Here is a 22391-nt window from a genome sequence, read left to right as displayed (position 1 = left end):
CAGACAGATTCTGAGAAAGAGAACGCAAGGGATAATTATCTAAATTATGTTCAGGCTATTATTGAAGACGAATATAGTTAAAATGTAATTAAATATGACGGGCTCACAGGATGCAAGCATGACTTTGGAATGCTAATCAACAATTATAGCTCTCCTTGGGGGACTCAAGCAGAACAAGAGAGTTGGGAGGGATGGCTGAGGTGAAATATGGAGTATTAAATAACATACCCTAGGGCTGCCACAAGGCTAATTTCTTTTAAAAGATGAAGCTGTGGCACTGGGGGACTTGTGCTGGTTGTGCATCATGCAGTCTTGCCTTTCAGGTTGAGGACCCTCATATCAGCATAGGCTCTTGATTGCTGGTCTTGCCGACAAAGTGTAAGCCTCAAATGAAAGTATTGATTTCCCTAATTATAAACTTTTGATTTTTATAAGTATGTCTTTTGGAGGTTCACAAATCCTAGCAGATATATATTTTTGATCTTTTCGATAACATCATCATTTCTATTTTCTCTTTATTATTTGTGGTAGAAAAAATAGTCTTATCACCCATTGCTGTTTTACTAAACCTACTACACTAGTTGTTTACTTGTTAATGGCTATCCCTGGAAAAAAGTAGCACAGAGAATTATTGACACGAAGGGATATTGAGTTTTATAGTGCATAAAAACTGCATAATGGTCTCTGTCCATTTATAAATAAACTCAATTCAATCTTACAGTTCAGTTTGTAAATGAAAAGGTTTCATGGGCACAGTGAGCATGCATTTAATACATCTTCTCATTCTGTGTTTCTAGCACGTAGCTATTAATATCTTATATACCCTAAATTCATTTTTGTTTTTACATAGACACTGGAAAGACTCTAATTCACAACACCAGGAATTAGAAATCTCTCATTTATTTTTAGTAGTTCAGGTGCTACCTTGAATATTTTACATGCCACCTTGAAAGATAGAATTGTATCTCTTCAGGTTTATTTAAATAGTTTTTTCTTAAATAATCCATGGATGAATACATTTTCCTTCTTACTGCATAAACATTTCTAATTCTGCTAATTTTATGTCAGTATTTCCCCTAGAAAATTGCATTTAGACATATTGGAAATAAAAAAAACTTGCTCAGATTTAACTAATTGACCCAAAGATAAACAATTAAAATATTAATCCCTCACTGTTGAATTTGTAATAATCTAGATTATATAAACTTGATAACCTGTAGTTAAGAGCTAATCTTCAGGAGTTGTTTGACTGAAAATTGTCTTTTATCCTAAATTAATTATGTCCCACACAGCTTTCTTAGTTAGACTGTATATGGCTCTTACTACCTACGAGAGATAGAAAAGGCTCAGTTAGAATTTAGATAAGCTTCTGTGTCCCTCTGAGTGTTTTTTATAAGAAGTACATCTTTGAACTTTGGCATTTTAGGAGCCGTAATTCTTGTGGTATCCAATTAGATGGGCATAATGCCAACGGCTGTATATGCAGTTTTCTTGTGCAAATTGATTCTGTTCTACTGTACTCTAGTATTTGCTAAGGCACTTCATCTTCTCTTTAATCTTCAAAATGATATTATAGGTTTCTAAAAGGGCATAACTCTCTTCTTGTCTACAAATATCTACATAAGTCATTCCCCTCCTTTGTTTTTTTTTTGTTTGTTTGTTTTTGTTTTTTTGTAATAAGCACAGATTTCAATTAAAGAGAAATAGTTTTGTAGTAGATGGCATATCAAAAAGCCTGGTTTTTAAAAATTGGGCTCTGGCTATAGCTGATTTTGTAGTTTCTTATGCAAAGAAAAAAATCAGAGACCAAAAAACAATGATAATGCAAGCCAGTTTGGTAACACATCTGGACATCAGGCTAGAAACAGAGAGATTATGAGTTCTAGTCCCAGTTTAGCCAGATTTGAGACCTTGGGTCAGTCATTTTCTCTCACCTCTGGGATGCAAGCAGTGGCAAACCTTTTCTGAAAAGCTTCCAAAGAAAACTGCAAGTAGTAGACCAGCAGTCAGCAGGAATCAATGCTGACTTAAGGCACCAGAAAAAATGTGGCATATTCAGGAAATTGAAATTAATTTATTCATATATTAGAGTAGATGTATTCAAATTAGTGTGACATCACTAATTTACATGTTTGCTCTGTGCATGATAGCATCCAATGTCCCTGAGCCTTTTCTATCCAACTAGATGCTTTTCTAGCAAGTCTGCTAAAATAAACCAACACTAGCAAAGTTATGTTAGAACTAATCTAGATGGCATTAGAAAGGTACAACTGTTACTGGACTGTATTCATGTGATTTTTGCATAGAGGAGAGCAACTAAGGGGGGGCTTATTAAGATATTAAATTTCTCCCTGGTGACGTTGATGTCCTGAATTTATAAAAGTGGAATTATTTTTCTGCTTCATTATAGTTCTGAAACCCAATGAAATTAAAAGAATAAGTATATGAAAATGTCATAAAAAGTTTACCTAGATCAGATCAACTTTCTTACAGCTATTTGCTATACTGTACAATATTCCAGCTCAAGTCTTGACTATAACTGTAATGAACAGCGTTGCAGTTCTTTCTGTGTTTTTCTTTCCTTTCCTTTTGCTTTTTAGTAGAATGTAAGTATTTTTAATACAATGCTATCCAAATGATAACCTCCTTCAAAAGTTCATCAACTTGCTTTAGCTGCCTTATTATCATTTCTTTAATTATGTTAGGCTCTATTATGCATAAAGTTTGTAATGTTATCTTCAAATTGATTTCAGGAGAAAAGATAATCTGATTATATATTAATCCAATGTAATAATGTCTACTGTTTATAAGGAAATATTCAAATCTTCTTTCCCTTTCCTTCTTGAGAAAAGAAAGACGTGCCAAAATTATATTTGGGTAAAGGCATGGTCATGAGCCTTTTCGAGCACCATAAAAGAAAATAACATTGTGTTAGACTGCAACAATTTAAAAATCATTATGTTAGGTCCTTGAGGTACTGCAGGTTCCACATTGCTGATTCCTTCAATATGAGTAATTATATCCTTTTGGTTAATAAAATTCACATATTATGCTAAACAGTAAACACAGTTGGTTTCGATTTAATGTGATGCACAAACCCAGTTGTAGTTTGGTGTGGAGAACACACAGAATTGTAATTTAAGCTAAGAAAAATCACAGTTCTTTTCTAAAATAGCAGAAGAGGAGGAATCTGGAAAGTCCTAGCTTTGAGGCCCACAGGAATAACATAACCCCACCTTTTGTCATAATTATCATTTCTGTTTGAAACCTTAGGTTTTAAAAAGCTAGGTTCTTTTTTTAATACTACATAACATAGATTCTGCTTATTATTGATCCATATTTATCTCCAGAATAACTAGACTCAGTTGAAGAAATCTGATTTCTTCCATTTATAACAGTTACAAGAAAAGGTACTTCTATGTGGAATAAGAACATTTGTACTTCCTACCTCTTCAGAGCATTAGAACCATAGAAATTCTTGTTCTTCTTTCATTGAGTTATTCCTTTATTTTGTTTAAAAGTGAAACTAGCACCAACAGAATGTGGTGACTGCCAGCATTTCACTTGCTTCCACTTGTGAAACCTGACATTAGATAAAGACCAATGCCATATGCTCGAAGTGATTCAGTTTTGCTTAAATGTTTCACTACTTCTTTTACATTGTTCTCATATTTTTTCCCCAAAAATATAGTAGACTAATATACACTTACCTGAGCACAAGTGCATTGCTCTTTCAAATTTTGTGTTCTATACTTCTGACTTGAGTTGATCTGCTTTTCTGCTTTTATTTATTATATAGCTGTTTGTCTTCCCGAGAAAGGTAATGCTAACATTGAACAGATAAAAATAAGTGTGCAAAGTAATGCAAGAATATGTTGGATTACTATAGAAAAAATTATTTAACTTTTATTAAAAAAACAAGTGTGCAATTATTTTAATTTTCTGTATCCCTTTTATTTCTTGTGCAGATCCTGGCAACTTGTAAGTTTTGATAGACAACCAGCATCTTTTATCAGAATTGTTGGCACTCACAACACAGCTAATGAGGTAATGTAATAGATTAAATTCTGTGGCATGCTGAACACTGAGTTATAAAACATGTCACCCAATTATCCTTACTCAAGATTATACAAGTATTAACTTTTCTCTGTTTAAAGAATCTAGTGAAGAGGAAAAATACTTCTTTTAATGTAAAGATACAGAATGCATTGGGGATTGAAAATGTTTCCTGCAAGTGTATGGATATATACAAAATCATTGAATGTATATACATATACATAACACTACTTAAAGTTATTGAAAAAAGCTTAAAAAGCCAAGAAGCACTGGTTTAGAGATGGATTGTTGGGGATAAAATTTGTCTATGTGGTTTCTGAGAGCATTGACATGAAATATCGCAAAAGTGATGCATCACCTGTGTAATTTGAATTTGAATATTTGCAAATTGAGTATAGAAAATCTCTAGGAGAAATAATTTACTATTAAAGTTACAGTAAATTGATCATCTATCTAGTGATAATCTAATTTAATAGGAAACAACCTATTCTCTTTATTTTAAGTGTTGCCAAGGATTCCATTCATCTTCCCAGGATCAAGTCAGAAAGATGAAAGGATCTGAATATGAGTAACTGCAATTGGGTGACTACAGTAGATCAGAGATTTTGTTGGCATATCAAGTGTTTGCAGACAGAAAAGCTGCAATGGCTGAAATTATTTTGGGAGTTCTTCAGAGCTTGAAAATTAGATTTTGTTTTTCTTTTGTCTGCTGCCACAAGCATACTAGGATATCTGGAGCTATCCTAGCTGCACTAGAACATTTGCAGGTGATATTTATGTCCTCTTTGTGAAGGGCTTAAAAGGGGGCAGGTTTGGCAGGCAGATTGAGGTGGGGGTGGGAGCTGCTTTCTTGATATGCTAGAGAATATTGTCTACCAAGAAAACAGGATAATTGAAGATGCTGAAAGAAAGAATAAAGTGGAGCAGAAGAAGATATCAGAACTAGGAAGTTCTGAACACAGAACAAATGGTGTAAAATGACCTCAAGCAGTTTCCAACCCCTGAAAGAGAGAAGAAAAGTTGGGCAAATGAACAGAACAATAGGACAGCTGGGATGCTATGAAAAGGAGTTGTGGAGCAGGAGTGCTGAAGATGGTGGTCCAGGTGTTGACTTTTCATAGAGTGGTTTAGAGGGGAATATAGTTCAGAATAATAAGTAAACCTGGAACTATTTCCCCCCTCCTGTCCATTTTTAATATAACAAAGCAGAATAATTAGTGAAATGATTAAGAATAGAAATAATCTAAATGGATAAATTGAAAAACTTAGCTGTTTATTTATTTAGACATCAGTAGAAGGGGGGGAGTTAAATGAATAATAATAAAATAGAATTAAAAGTAACATCTGTAAAATTACTTGAGGATATTATTAGAAAATGTATTTGCACATAAGTGGAAGGAGATAACATTTTATTCTAAAGACACAAATTGTTCAGTGTAACAATTATGCATTGTCCAGGTCTCTTGGTGTCCCTACCCAGCAATGAGGAGTTGGTATTGGATTTGGGACTGAGATTCCTCCAGGCTGCCATTGCTTGGTGATTTCAACATCCATGCCAAAACCAGTCGTGTAGAATTGTATCAGGATTCTGTGGCTATTTTAATTAATTAATTTTTTATTCTACATTGATTGTTCAAGGTGATGAACATACATAATATTCTTCATCCTCCTATTTTCCCCACAACAACCATCTGTGAGGTAGGCTGGGTTGAGAGAGAGAGTGATTGGTCCAAGGTCATCCAGTCATTTTTTCATGTCCAAAGTGGGACTAGAACTCACATCTCCTGGTTTCTAGCCTTGTGCCTTAACCATTAATTGGTTCTCAATTTCATGACCATCATGAGTTCATTAGTCCTGTCAAAATGTGTACATACATACACGGACACCCAAATAGCATATATACTTGATTTAGTTTTTTATAATGAGTTGATTATACCATACCATGAGGAATCCAAATTTTGAATGCATTCTATGTTAACTCCTTTAGGTACCTTGGTTAGAAAAAAAAAAGTCCAATGGTGCACTATTTCGCTCAGTTAAAGTTACAGGAAAGAGAGCTTTAGTAGTACACATATTGTTGTATCCTAAACCAGGGGTCCCCAACCCTCGGGCTGTGGCCTGTTCGAAACCTGGCTTCAGGAAAGATGGGCAAGTATGCACACATGAAGTCTCATTCATGTGAGTGAAGAACGCTCACATGTGAAGCTCCATTTGCATGAATGGAGCTTTGCACACGAGCACCCACTGCTCAGGTGCCCTCTGCTCACACAAATGGAGCTTCGCACATAAGCGCAAGCACCTACTCAAACGTGGAGCTCAATTCGCACAAGTAGACGGTGCATGTATGTGTGTCTACCACTCACATGCCCCCCTGCCATACTGGGCTGGGAGGCTAAGCTGGAAAGTTGGGTACTGCAGTCCTAAACCATCATAAGCTGGCTTTTGGGGAGTATGCAGGTATATATTTGATAAGAAATGTATATAAAAATATATGCCTGTACAAAAAATAAATCAAAACGGTAAATATTTGGTAAGAAAATATATAAAGATTCAAAAGAAACTCATCTATCTGAAATGGATAACTTGATTCCTTCTTACTTGCTGATGTTTCAGATAAATCTTTCAAGCAATTATTTTACAAGCCTTTTTTTAGCAGTGAATTGATTGTGTGGTTGCCCTGTTATGCTAAATTAACTTTAACTTTATAATCTTGCACATGATTTTTTTTGTTTCAATCAAAAACAGAATTGTGTTTTACTAAAAAGAAAGGTATTCTTTGCCCAATAGAAAGTTAAAAATGAATATAAGCATTTAAGATCCCAAAGAGATATATGCCCTGAGGAATGTTTGACAATATATTTTGAAAACAACAGTTCAACCCTGAGCTACAAATATTCTTCCCTATCTTTGGTTTCAAGCTACATATTTATTCTCAGAAGACAACTTAACTATAGATAAAGACACAGATACATATGTTTTTCCAGATGAAATCCTAGGCTGTTTTGGGGGAAGTGTATTCTGTAGGACATTCTCTGTCTTCTATTCAGTTTTTATTGTATTTGGTAGTAGAAGATCTTAGAAGTGCTTGTTCATTGTGCTACTGGAATCTGTATGCTTTTGTATATTTAATTTTTGCATATTTTATTATTTTTTAAGCTAATTGGAGCATTCTATTTCCAAGATTGCATCCTTTTGATTAAAATAAGAGCACAGAGATTTTCAGCTTATTATCTAGGCAAGATGTGAATTATACTGAAAAATAATTGAGGAATGCCATGTTTTTTGCTATCATGTTTTCACTTATATAACTTCAGACACCAAGAACTCTATAGCCCCCGTATGATTCAAATAAAAAAGTGAAACTGAAATAAAACTATATGCTCAAGTGTCTGAAGAGCAAGAGTATATATATATAGGATTAATATGCACATCATTTTAATATTTTAGGAAATTTAAATTTAATTGATACATTATACCAATTCAGTGTTATTCGTATTTGAAAAATACAACTCAGTTATAAAGATGGTTACTTAATCCCTTGAAAAACCTTGATCAGATCATTCTAAAAATCACAAATCTATTTATTATATAAGACCAGTTGGAAGCCAGTTTCTTTGGTCCTTCGTTTGATCTTTGTATTCTCTGTGCAATTGGACATTGTACATAAGCTTCTTGGTATATCCTAAAGGTGCATTTTTAAGAGGCAACCTCCTTGTTTTTCTGTGAAGACGTTTCACTTCTCATCCAAGAAGCTTCTTCAGTTCTGACTGGATAGTGGAGAATGGAAGGATTTAAACTGCTTGCAGACAGCTGGTCATTGACAGCTGAAGTGGCCTTAACAACTCTCTAAAATAATGCAAATGATCTACAAGTAGAATAAATGGTCTACAAGTAGAATAAATCCTTCCATTCTCCACCATCTAGTTGGAGCTGAAAAAGCTTCTTGGGTGAGAAGCAAAACATCTTCAAAGAAAAACAAGAAAGTCCGGTTGCCTCTTGAAAAACCACCTCTGGGTCAACTATGACCTGGATGACTGAGAATCTCCATAGACTTCTTGATATTTATGAATTGACTTTATAGTTTCAGTGAAGTAGTGCTAGTTGTTAGCTATTAACAAATTTCTGTTTCTTCATATTTTTTCTTGCCTATTTAATACTAGTGTGCCTACCACCTGGTGTGTTGCTTTTAATAAGCAGCTTCAAAGGCTAACAAAAAATGTGATTATTAAATGAGATTCTTTGATGTTGCCTTCTCCCCCTCCCCCCCGCCAAAATATGTTTTTGGAATATTTGTTCATATTCCTGTGGCATTTTCAGTTTTATACAAGGCAACTGTGCGGTTTTGTTAGGCTATTAATGCTTTGATTTCTGGATCACTTTCTCAGCCTGATTTTGATTTTGATTCTTCAGTATATGCATGTCAACTTTTGCTGCAAACTCAGTGGCAGTAGCAGAAGTTGACTGATGGTATATAACATTGAATACAATCAATTCTATCTTCTAACTTAGTCTTTAGATGTTTAAATACCTTATGGGGAAGTGTGCCTTTGAGTCAATTTTTTACTCCTGGACAAGTCCCTGCAGTTTCTTGGCAAGCCGTGTCAGAAATGGTTTGGTATTGCTTGTTTCCTGGAGCCGAAGAGAGAGGCAACGGTCCAGCTGGCTTTGTGCCTAAGACAGAACTAGAACTCAATTCATGGTCTTGGTTTTTAACCTGATTTACTCAACCATTACACTACACTTGCTTTAAATACATATTGTTGTTGCATAATTATTATTTCTTAATTGCTTGGAAAATGCAGCTGTTCTTTATCTTTCTCATGCAATCTGTTGTCACGCTTGATAATAGTATCTCATGTTTTTTTCATCTTGGATTCTTGTTTGGAACAAACTAAAAATGAAGATGCCCTCAAGCTGAGTTTGTCTATTGATGACTGTCTGGACAAAGTAATGGGGTTTTCTTGGCAAGAATAAAAGGAGGTTTGTGACTGCTTTCTCTTATGATGCTTTTCAATTTCCCATCGTAGCGTACAAGTCTGGAATTCCTTGGCTGTTTTCCAAGCCTGCTTAGCTTCTGAGCCTAAATGAGGTGGGGCAGGTACTATTGCCTGCTATATATCTTTATTTAGTTAACAGAATTGTTTCTTTATTAATTTCTGGAGTGGGTGGGAAGCATACATATTGTACCATCTCCATCACATGATGATGTTCACATATTTGAAAAGGCCTGTTGGGTTTCAGTCTTATTTATTTTGTATCTTTCATTACGTTGATCTTACAATGTTTGTTCCAATTTTTCACAGCTTTTCCCTTGTAAAAGATTATTGTCTCATTAATATTCCTCAAATTCACTTAGTGCTGCAATCATGGTTTTTTTTTCATACTTAGGCTTTTTTCCTGATTATTCCTGGGAGATTTCTTATAAAAATTTAGCACATTGCTGAGTTAGAACTCAGGAGACATGTTTTTATATTAGTGCCAGATTTAGTTTCCTGTATATGTTGTTTGTCCCAAAGAAGATTCTTATATAAGATTTACTCTAAAGCTGATATTCTCTGTTTATTTTATGATTAGTATCTGCTGAGTCTTGTAATGGTTGAGAACTATATCACAGATTTACATGGTCTGTGACCTTTCCAGTCTTTAAAATTTCAGGTCCCATAATTCATAAGTGATTTTCAACTCCAGAGTTTTTGGATGAAATAGATATCCCCTTCATTCTAGCATAAGGCTGAGTTATGGGACTGAAGCAGTTTTATTATCTTGGGTGATAGACCTTGACTGATGAACTAGATTAAGAATGTGTCCCCATTGTCTGACGTTTGGAATATGTTGCTGTCAACTAAATATCTTTCCTTGCTGTCACTTAAGGATACCTTTGAAATTGGCACTAGACTGAATATATAAGCAAAATGGAAGATTTAAAAATGTTTCTCCTTGACATGAGAGGGCGGCAGTGCTCCTGATCAAGAATAGCCTCCAAGCTCTTGCCTCTCCATTGGCAACAACTCTCCAGCTTTGAAATTGTTCTCTTGTGCTCGTCCTCCTTGCTTTGATTCTGACCTTGGGTTGACATTTGGACCAGTTGATGCAATTCTCTAGCACTTGAACCTGGGCTGTGACAACTCTCGTTGCTTTCCTTCCATTACTCTCTGGTTTGCAGATCGTTAGAAGTTACCAAGTTACCAAACAGGTTACAAACACTGTGAACATTCAACCATGCCTTCCTTTCTCCTTTACTTGCTCATACATATGTATGCACCACGTCCTTTTTCCGCCTTTGCTCACTCATGCCCATCAGTATCCTCATTCCTGGGCCTCCCAGCACTTGCACACAGACATGTACCACTAGTATCCTCCTGTGGCCTCCCTGCACCCACACATATGCACATGCACACACACCAGTGCCCACTTTCCCCTTTTGCTCAGTCATACCCTCCAAGAACCTCCCTTTCCTGTGCCTCCATATCCTCCCTCCTCGCCTCTGTGCACTTACACATTTGCACACACCCACTGGTACCATCCTTTTCTGGGGCTCCCTATGCTAACACACATATGCACTCATCAGTGCCTTCCTTCCTGGGCCTTCTTAGAGCCTTCTGGTGGCACAGTGGTTAGAAGGCAGTACAGCAGGCTAATTCTGCTATCTGCCAGCACTTCAATCCTAACTGGCTCAAGGTCAGCCTTCCATCCTTCTGAGGTCAGTAAAATGAAGACCCAGATTGTTGGGGAAATATTTTGGCTCTGTAAATCACTTAGAGAGGGCTGTAAAGCACTATGAAGCTGTATATAAATCTGTAAGTGCTATTGCTAGTTCTGTTCCTGTGCTTTCATGTCCAGTATACAGTACTTTCCTTCTCCGGCCTTCTGAAGCGTGCAGCGTTTGCACAACAGCCCTCAGCCCCAATTTGCATGCAGCCTGTTTTTTCCCCATACCTTGTTGCTGCTTGTCAGGGAATCTCTCCACACTTCCCACTTCTCGTCCCATGAGGTTTGGAGTTACTCCACCAACTAGAACTGCCTGGATTGCTATGGTCACATCACAACATGCTTTAGGACCACATTGCTCATTGATAGCAGTCGTGGTCCCAATTGCTATCTGTAACTGAAGGACTACCTGTTCCTTACCTAGAGTTGCAGGAGTAAATTGGATGGCTTTTAAATTGATTAGAGAAATAAATAGCACTGAATATGACTTTTCAAGCCATAAATACTTCAGGGCTAAAATTCCTGGAAGACCTCAGATAATAAACCTAATTTGGCATTAATATGGGTGTTATTTTCCAATACGCTTGCTGATATCACATATACAGCTTATGGGTTGATATTTCCTCTGAGAGAGAAAATTGTTTCTTGGGGTTGCTGGTATTCAGTGTATCTGTTTGACATAGATATCTTCAACTGATTATTTTATGTGATTAGTGTTGTGTTTCTGTTTATTAGAATATATTTTGTTATTTTATTTAGTTAGTTATATGAGAAGTTATTATTTACCTGCCCAGGGCAGGATCATTTTGGAAAGGAATTGCTAATATATTAAATACTAAAATTGTGCTGAAGCAGCTTTTAGACTTTCAGATTTAACTATTGATTGTGCAGCTTTTCCCATGAAAAGCACTCGGTTTGAGATAATTGATCAATTTACTGAAATTCAATTCCCAGATTGTGATAGTTAGAAAAATGGCGGCAGCTGTTGTTAAAAAAGATGAAAATTCTGTTTCGCAAAGTGTCTTCAAAGCAACAGATCCACACATTTAGAAATGAGAAATCACTCAAATAATTGAAGAAAGAGCTGTAATGTAAATACAAATAGAACATTGGAAGTACATGGCAAAGTAACAGCTAAACAAAAAAATAAATAAATAAATGAACAATCTCTTGAGGACTTTGACAGTAGGAATTTTTTCCTTTCTCTTTTTCTTTGCTTTTCTTCTATATTTATATCATTTTATCAGTAAGAAGGTATCAGCATTTAAGTAATCAGTAACAATATGCATCGCTTTCCCAGTTAACATTTAGTTACAAGAGCATCCTGTAATAGGAACATTTTCCTTGTGCTATTTCTCTAATAAACATGAGGATCCAAGCAGAGATGGAATAACAAGAATAGCATATTCAGGCAGCCCTTCAGGCCAAAATAATAATATTTGTGTGTATGTGTGTGTCTGTGTGTGTGTGTCTGTGCCAGCATAACTCTGGATTGCCTTGAGTAATTGCAACCAAACTTGGTACACAGATGTTTTACACTCTGGAAAAAAATACTGTGGGGGTAAGATACCCCTAACACCCCTTGGGATCTGTGTTCTGTTAAGATACAGTCTGTTGTGCCTTACAATGGCTTCTGCTGTACAGCGGAGTGGAGTTGCCATGGTAACTGCTTCACAGTACTGCACAAGGGGGCTCCATCTGATAAGGGGAGAAATCCAACATTAGAAATTACGTTTGGTCTGGACATTTTCCCCCCTATTAATAAATACACGGGCAATGCCGGGTTATCAGCTAGTATCAAATATAAACAACTTCAAGTCACATATATGATGATATATATTCTTGAGTAATGGAACAGTCCATTGCTATTGAACTTTAAAGAAGTATCTTCAATTACTCAGCCTGCACATCTTTTTGAACAACCAAACATTATGTCTAAAGTTGTACTGGTTTGATATGTATGGTCAGGCTTCTGGATTGTGATGTAGAGCATACAGAGACTATATGACACAGGGGCTAGTTATTACTTAAATATGTCTGGTCAATGTTCAGTGACACTTAAAAAGCTGCTTGGATTTTTGGCTGCAGCAAAGATGGAAAAACAAGGAGAAAGTATTCTAATGCTTGAAAAGGTGATGTTACATCAATTATTTGTTTTAGCCCTCTCTTCCAGAGAGATAGCAGTCAGTTAAAATCATAAATATTTCCTATTACTATTAAAAGAGGGCTGGAGATAATATTTCTACAATCCACAGATAGAAATAAAGTGGCAGGCATGGTCAAGGTATGTACTGGTGTTTTTAACTGCTTGGATAATTTTTATTCATTTCTGGTGTTATTTTGTGTAATTAATTGGCATTAACTATCAGATTAAACAGGAATGTTAAAAAAATATTTTACAGAAGAAGGTGACAAAGTACTGTCATTGGAATGATTCCTTCTTGTGCTTTACAAGCGATTTGCTTGTATTTTAAACCATAAGCAGAAAGATGTTAAGATATAGGATATTATTAGCTAATCTATTTTTGTAGTGGTTTAAAAGGAGAAAAAAACTTTTCTAAAAAATTCACCATTTTCCTCATCAATCTAAAGCAAAAGTCCAGACAGACAGAATTGTTTACTGTTAATCATAAAAGTGTATTACATATTTTCCCCCTTAGTTAGCAATTTTATTTAACTGGTAGCATTTTAACCACTTTTTATCATTCACATTCAAGTGATATTAACTAAATTTCAAGTTTGGTTAATACCACTGGTGGCACTACAGTTCTTCAAGCCTTTGTAATCTCACTCTAGTGGCACATATTATCCAGTTGTCTTTTCCAAAAATATATAGAACAAATAGCAATCAGAACTATATTTTAAGTCTTTGACAAATTATCTCTTACAAGATATAGCTGTTGCCAACAAAGAGCCTGAGAGATAATTTTCAAAGCTTTTGTTCAGTGACATGATCAGAGAATTACTGGATTTTCCATTTTTCAGTGAGCTAAAGGCAACAGATGTGCTTCACATATCTATTTAAAGTCTTAAAGTCTTACAGATGAGATCAAGCTGAAACAGTGAATCTGAAGCCCCAACCAATTGCTGAATTTACAGAGCTCAGATGTGCAAAACACCACCTATTTTATTTCAAAGTAGGCACAAAAGTAAAAAAGGGCAGGTTTCTATCATGCTGTGTCAAATAATTAAAGTTGGTTAAATGTCTTTCCTTCCAGTGTTCTAGATTGAAGGGTTTTTTGCATACATTTGATGCTGCTTATTAAAACATATTTGCACTTGATTCGAAATCAAACTTAATTTTTCTTTTCATTCAAAATTCTACTCCTTTTGACCAGAGCAGATACTGCTCTCAGTGGCACAGTATAGAAATTGCTACTTTACAGATATGGATAAAGATCATTATACCATGGAATACAATTATCTGTCTGCTATAGGCTCGTGGTGATTGTATCAACTGTAAATTACACCTTTAAAATACTTCACTTTAAAAAAATATACTTATTCATATACTACGTTTTGCTCTTTTGAACAATTCTTGTTTCAGAGAACATTTTCCACATTTAAAGAGAGCAGTAACAAAGATACTTTACCAATAATATTAGGGATCACTAAGTTATCACTTTCTGCTTCATAAATCTGCTTGAATTCAATAAATGACATTGTTAATGTACATGGTTGGAGTCTTCTCTACTAAGAAAGAAACAATTTTGCAATTTTGGATTCTTTTAGTATAGTGCTTACATTTAGACCTGTCAGACATTTAGTTATTTTAGTTTACTTTATTGTCATTGACCTCGTACAGCGAAATTAAATTTCATCTTCAGTGTACATTATAACTATAAAAATAAAACATAAACACACATACTTCACATTCTATATAATTGAATTGAAAACACTTGATAGTGCATTAAAATTGCACTATACAGTAGAATTCAATATGGTTTTTGCCCTGAGATGGAAGCTGTTTTTCAACCTATTTGTCCTTGTTTTTATTATCCTGTACCATCTGCCAGATGGTAATAGTTCAAAAAAAGGGTGCCCAGGATGAGATGGATCTTTAAGAATGTTTTAAGAATATAAGTCTTTATTAGATAAAGAGTTGATATCATGTTGAGCTTTCTCAGAGTTGTTGCCAGTTTAATAAATAGGCTATAAAACCACAGCTATGAAATATAAGAATTATGTTTTTGCAGTCCAATATTTATTCATACTTAGAAATTTAGTTTAGACTATGAATTAGAGTGCAATTTATGTTGGCCACAATTATCTATTTTTTCTTCAAAATTAAATAAATAATTGAGACAGCAAAAATACAGCAAATTAAAACAATATTTTAAAACTTAAAAATCTATAATTTTATTAGGGTAATGAAACACAAAGACAGTGCATCAGCAATTAGAAAAATATTGTAAGTAGACACATCTGGAAAAATCTGATGGAAAAAAATAAATACCAATTGTTTATGATCAAGTGAGTAATTGTAAAGTTCAGTCAACTTTGTATGTTTTCTTGGTATTAGCATAGCAAAGGAAAGAGCCATGATGAAACATCTGAATTTGTCATCACATGACCACAGCTTGCTGTGATGTTGCAATTGTGAGCTAGGCACTGAGTGCTCAGATTGTAATCATGTGAACACAAACATGTTGCACAGCCAGAACTTGGAGAACAGGTTGTAACTACCACTTGTTCGGCACGGTTGTTTGAACAGTCGCTAAATACATGGTCATTAAACGAGGACCACTTTTAAACACTTAGGCTTTTGTAAATTATAGTCAGCTTCATCACTTTTAGGGAACATAGCCCTGAGATATTGATAGGAAGATTACTTTTTCCCCAAATAATGATTAAATATATTTCAATTTATATTTCTCATATAAATTGAAAAAAAGATGCTGCTGAAAACGAATTAATGACTGCAGACATTGTTGCTGGAAAATGTGGGTGTTTTTGAAGATTGGACTTGAAAGAGAGCGTTTAACACTTTTTGTAAAGCCCAAATAGAACATATACTTCACTTCATAACTTTTGCTTGCTTTATAACCATCCAGTTTTGTTCCCTTCCTTTGTTATTTCCCTCTGATTCTATCACTATCTTGGGGTTTGTTGTTTTCTGTTTCCAAAAGTAGGCACAAGAACGGTTGTATGCTTGTAGCTTTATGTATATCAGTGTGAATTTTCTGTGTGTGGTTATGATTAGAATGTGTAGTGGAAAATTAGTTTTAAAAAGGAATTGGTTTATTGTACAGCAATTGAGTTTAATTAATTTGTATTATTTCCATGTATTATTATTTCTCTTGTCCTATGCTGTTTTGGACACAAGTTTCATACACTTACATGTAGACACATACAAATATGTTGTATGTACATTTTTATTGTGAGGGAAAAAAAGGATTATTTCTAGATAGAAATGCCCCCCTTATGTTAACACGTTGGGAAACCTGGCATTGTACAGGTTTTGTATTCGTTTGTTTGTCTACTTTTCCTTTTTCTAATGGATCATGTTAAAGTCAGGATGATGCTTCTAGATACTGAGGCTGTGCAGCAGTTCTGAAGAGAAGGTTTGCAGGAGTGCCTTATATAGCACTTTGTCCTAAAAAGTTGTAGTATAATCTGGGGAAAATTATATTTTATTTAAAGAGCTATATAATACTCATAAATCCTGAAACATTTTTCTCATCAAATTGAATGTGCTGCATAACCATATATTAAATTACATATTGTTGTTGAGGGAAGGAAGCGAATGTGGCCCTTAGTCCATTGAGATAGAATTAAATAAATTAAGTTGTTTGGTTATCTATATGTTCCATGTTTATGCTAAATCATTTAGCTCTACCAATGCTTGTGCTTTTATTTTAATAATTTAAGTTTCTCTGTTGTTTTTTTCAGGTATTCCATTGTGTACATTTGAATGCCCATCCAAAACCACTCTACAGAAGGAAGAGACTAATGAAGAAGACGCTGGCCCAGGTGGACAGCACCTGGCAACCGGCTCACCTCAAGCTTCAAGCACCAGTTCTGTGCATTCTCTCCCAGGATCTGTTTCATATCCATAATTGCAGCAGATTTTTATGAGAATGGAGAAGAACATTTTAAATCTCAGTGCCACAAAAACAGTTTTCACTTTTAACCTTCAAGCACCTCTTCACTTTCTGAATGAACTTTTCAAGGGGATCATAGCATCAAGCAGCTAAAGGTGCTTCGATTTATAAGGCTGCCTGGCAACAAAACTGGGCCACCACATTGCACTTTCCATTGATTAAAATCAGAAGTATGGGGGAAGAAAATAATCTTTCTCATCAAGTTTCCTATTTGTACCCTACCTCTTTAAACCAAACCAAATCAGATAGAGCAGAAAGAAGGCCAAAACCACATCATTTTGTTATATAAATAGGTTGTGTGACATATCAAATATTATTACATGTGCTTGTAAAAGTATAAAAATGAATCTTTTTGAGATGCTTTTATAAAAACACCTACGGAAACCCTTTTATTTATTCTTAATCCATATCCTTTGTAAATTGTAAACCATTTTCACACTGTGTATATATTTATGCAGCTACGTTTCTTTCCTTGTTTTTTTTCCATCGTATTCTGATGAAACATTTCCTTCTTTATCATGGTATATCTGGTAACTTCACTTGACAGATTGATCTATTTGATAGTTGGGCATATAATAATCTTACTCTATTACTCTGACAGAGAAAAACCCTTAAAGAGATTGTACATAAAACAATTCAATCCAGGAATACAATATTGGAATTTTTAACTATTTGACATGATGTATAAAATTGTCACTTTTTATCCCTGATTACTTTGTACCCAAGAAGAGAAATATATTGATCCTGTTAAAAAATATTAAAGTGCTTTAATTCCTGCAGCAGGGATCGATAGATATTTCCAAATTTCTTTTTTTGAAAAATGTTTTCTTTTTTTACAAATATTGCAGCTAAGCTTCATGTGTGGGAATACTTTAATAGCAATTTATATTTGGGCTACCGGGTCTGGGCTGCAAAAAGCTGTCATTGTTAGATGGCAATAATGAGTTGTTACCTGTATTTGTTTTCTGCCATCTAATGGTCATTCCACATTTTGCGCTCCAGATCTGCTAGATCTAATAAATATTTTACTGAAATATTTGTTTTAAAAAAAGCACAATAATATTCCAATATGACTTTAAAAGAAATTGTTCTGAGACTCTTTTGATAGAATCGTCATATGCATGGATTGAATTTTATGTTTGGATTTTATTTGCATTTGAGTAATTTGCATTCAAGCAGTAGCTATCCTTTGTACTTTAATCAGATTGTTGCTTTTGATTAGTCTAAAAATGTTCACATGTAACATTCTCTATTTTTTCTGCCTCTTCTCACAGCGGGGAGATAAAAAAACTATACATTTGCACATGAACATCAATGCCATTCATCCTGTTAGGAAATGAAATGCATTTGTAATGAAATTTGTGATTCTGGAGAATATTATTGTTAATTATTTTTTAATTTGTGTGAAATAATTTGGTGCAAATTGTTTTGAATATGGTGATCTATAAATAATTTTGCAATAGTTAAATGTAAGTACTTGCATTCTGCTAAAAGCTGTTTATAATAAAACTGAGAAGAATTAGATCATAATTATTATTGCAGTTCAATAAATTAAAAAGAAGTTTTTCATCTGCTATTATATAAACCAATCTGGAAAAAAGAATTGCAGTATGAATTACAATACCAACATATGTGTTTAGTTAATGAATGAACAGCCTAGCAACGATTGACATCCATACAGACTGGAGAATGAAACCTTTTAGTATATCTTCAAATGTGCAGTTGTGTATCTGTCCAAAAACAAAAAGAAGGTGTAATGGAGTTCTTGGTGCTTTCTAAGCTTGGTTGTTTGCTTGCAACTATTTCCTTATCCAACTAGGTAACGTTATCAATTTGAATCCTTTAATGCAGGGGTTCCCAACCTCCAGTCCATGGATCTGCACCAGACCGCAGCATGCCAGAAATCAGGCCGTGCAATCAAGCAAAGCCCCATTTGTGGGATGCAGGCAGCACATGAAACCACACCTCCTGTCCACAGAAAAATCTCTCCACGGAACCAGTCCCTGGTGCCCAAAAAGTTGGGGGCCACTGCTTTAATGTCATCCACTTGGGTAAATTAAATGTCTGTAATCAAACTACCATGTTTAGAGAGCACCAAATACTCCACAATTCAATCTTGAACTACAAATCATGTCTTCTATTGGAAGGAATAATGCTTATCCTGTTAATGCATGTAGATAAAATACCATATATTGTTAAAATTGATCAATATCTGTGAGACTCAAGTTATGCTAGTCTTTCAAGGAACCCTAGTAGTACTAAAACCAGGAGGGAGTGTTGATTTTAATAGTCACCTAGAAATGTCTTTTGTTAAATATAGTGAATAGGTTTGAAATAGATAGTTAACAACAATCAAACTGATTCTGAACAAGGAGGTTTCCAATCTATTTAAAGTCCTAAAGCTGCAAATTTTCCTCTTTAATAGAATTTTTATCTAGGGCCTTCCTATGAAGACAATATGAGATATAGTTATTAAAAGGTACTGCTTTCTCACTCAAGCAACGCAAGTTTCTTATGTATGATTTAGAGAGAGAGGTAGAGCTTAAGGATAGGCTGCAAGATAGTCCTAATCACTCTACAAAGCTGAAATGTATTTATTTGATTTATAATCTGTTTTTCTCCACACTGATACTCACGGCTAGCACTCCCTTATCTGATCACCACCATCATTCTCAAATTTAAGTTTTTCTTTATTCAGCCAGTGGCTTCCTTGAATCTCATTCTTGTGAGACTTTTAGAAAGTTTTGTGTTAGTTATTCATCTTATGAAATCGCCCATGAAAAGTGGCAATATCATATTTTCAGAAAAGTAAGGAAAGAAAGAAAGCTTCTCACACTATATCTTTAATCTTTCTGCTGCAGTTCAGAAATAGGATGTCAGGAACAAATCTCAAAAGTTGTATTGATTTTTATTATTATGGATGCTTTTAACTGACTCCCAAATCCTCTAATTATTTTCTATAGCCTCATAACATAAGCATTCCCTTTAGGGAATGATGTAATAAGGTATATCAGCCTCAGCAGTGACTGCACACAATTCTTGCTAAAATGTATGCAGCTTGCAATTACACCAATCGACGCTTTTAAGAATGGATACTTTTACCCTATCAATATGCCTTTTCAATTGTGATTTTCAGTTATACAAGTCATTTCTTCTGTGAGTAGAGGCTTCCCCACCCTCCCACTCCCGTTACATATACAGCATTTTCATGGGGGGGGGGGAATGCAATTACTGCCTATTTTCACTTAACACTAGGAAACCTTTTAAAGTCTGTATCCATAATGGAATGTTTTCTTCCATATTCAAAATGCTTTTTTGAATACTTTCCACAATTTTTTTAACAGTTTGGTGATTGAGCAAGGGAGTTTTTCACAGATGGAGACCTGTTCATCTGTGAAACTGTTTATATAAGAGCTCATATTAGTGCAAGCTCCTGTGAAATGTAATTAGAATAATTAATGAATTATGGAAGTGCCACGGTTCATTTTTCTGGAAATTCAGTTTCAGATAGTACTTTCATCCCTATGGTATCTTTATCAGAGATTGAAGAGCTATATTTTCTTGAAACAAAATGTCATAAGAAAATAATCTAGATAATATGTATTTTAAGTTTCTAGAAATATGTGGCACAACAAAAGTGGCCTTTAAAAGTAGCTAAGAAAATTCATTTTTTTAAGCTGAGCAGAAATTATTCAGTTCTCTCGTTTAGCCATACTTAAATTATTCAACAAAGCACAAGAAAAAAAAGCATTTGTTTTAATAATATGCAATTTAAGGAAGAAAAAACTAAATGCATGCCTGCTTTATTCTGAACAATTGTGATTTTTTTCCCCCTTCGTGGCTGTAGACATTTAGCAGCATCTGCTTATTTCTTTTTCCCAAGCTTCCAACTCTAAACAACAAACACATATACAGACTCCAGAGTGGATTAAGCTCTGAAAACAAGTATGCTGAAGCCATTTTGTGTTTTATATTTTAAAAGAATAATATGCAGTGAGTGGATCAGTAGCAACCTCAAGAATCAATTCCCTGGGGAAAGACAACCCAGCCAAGAACAGCAATAATGAAATTAACAAAGGAAATTAAAAAATCAGCCACAATATAAAAGAACTAGGAAAAACAATCCCAAATTAGACAAAATTAAATCTGCCAACATGATAAAAATGCACATGTAGTCCTCAGGCTATGACTGCAATTGGGATCCATATTTCCATCACTAAATGATTTGGTCATAGAGCAAGATGCCGCATGACCACATCAGTTAGCAATGGTAATTATGGCAGTCCCCATTGCTGCAATAATCCCAGGATCGTCTGGGTGTTAAACAGGAAGAGGAAGGAGTTCCAAGCAAGTGTGGGGAGGCTACAGGCAGGTTGATAGGAGCCACAGGTGAGTTGCGAATGACTGCCAGTGAGTACTATGACATATGGATGAATCAACTGAGTTGGATGATGCACACTATGGAGCATAGGTGACCAGGGAGGGGGGGGGGTTTGCAGGTGCATGGGCTAGTAGGGCTATATGTTGTTATGGAATACAAAATCCCTGGGATTCCTTGGGAATACGTAAATGCAGAGCAACTAGCAACTTTCCTTACCAGATTCCTTACTGACCTTGCTTGTGGGAAACCAGGGAAGGTCACAAAAGATGATCATGTGACTGTGTGATGCTGCAACCATTGTAAGCACATACTGTGCCCAGGTGCCAAATTGCAATCCAGAGCTGCTGGGACAGTCTAACTTTGAATGGTCATTGAACAAGTGGTCACAATCTGAGGACTAACTGTAAAGGAAATACCTAAAATATACAATAAATCCAGAAACCATTAAAGCATCTAAGGGATGGAGATAACAAATATGAAAAGTTTGGTAGAATGGGTGACTAAAGTAATTTCTGGGAGCTGAAATTCATATATCTTAAAATTAGTGAAGTTGATACATAGTGCTGTAGATCAATTGGGAAGAATTAACAGGAGCTGAACATCCTATGTGTTTCTTAATGGAACATAATTTTAATAAAATGAACAAGATTGCCCCGGTGCCAGAACAGAATTCTTTCACTTTCAGATATAATTCTACAATTGGAACATGCAATATTTTATTTTATTTATTTATTTATTTATTTATTTATTTATTTATTTATTTATTTATTTATTTATTTATATTTAAAACTTTTATATGCCGCCCAATCCCAAAGGACTCTGGGCAGCTTACAAACAGAATATAAAAAAACATAAAAATAGTACAATTTAAAACAAAATCATCCATCATAAATTCATTCTAGTCGGGGCCGGACCTCAACAGTGAGGTCAACAGCCCCAGGCCTGCCGGAACAGCCAGGTTTTTACAGCTTTCCTGAAGGCCAGCAGAGTGAGTATGGTCCGGATTTCCGGAGGGAGCTGGTTCCAAAGAGAAGGCTCTCTTCCGAGGGCCCGCCAGCCGACATTGTATGGCCGACGGCACCCAAAGAAGGCCCAATCTATGGGATCTTACTGGTCGCTGGGAGGTATGTGTCAGCAGGCGG

At 35.1% G+C, this 22391-nt stretch overlaps 1 protein-coding gene across 1 annotated transcript in view; it reads left to right on the top strand.

Annotated features, from left to right (window-relative positions):
• The window catches only part of BTBD9 (BTB domain containing 9), a 127500-nt gene extending 110324 nt beyond the window's left edge, over positions 1 to 17176 (top strand). The window contains 3 exon segments of the mRNA XM_032216811.1: positions 3969 to 4047; positions 16657 to 16672; positions 16675 to 17176. Coding sequence (XP_032072702.1) covers positions 3969 to 4047; positions 16657 to 16672; positions 16675 to 16823 — 244 coding nt within the window. The 3' untranslated portion in view covers positions 16824 to 17176.
• The last annotated feature ends 5215 nt before the right edge of the window (positions 17177 to 22391 follow it).

The sequence above is a fragment of the Thamnophis elegans genome, chromosome 4, assembly GCF_009769535.1.
Source record: "Thamnophis elegans isolate rThaEle1 chromosome 4, rThaEle1.pri, whole genome shotgun sequence".
NCBI classification, from domain to species: domain Eukaryota; kingdom Metazoa; phylum Chordata; class Lepidosauria; order Squamata; family Colubridae; genus Thamnophis; species Thamnophis elegans.
Note: the sequence above shows the minus strand (reverse complement) of the source record. Positions and strands in the feature narration are given on the sequence as shown.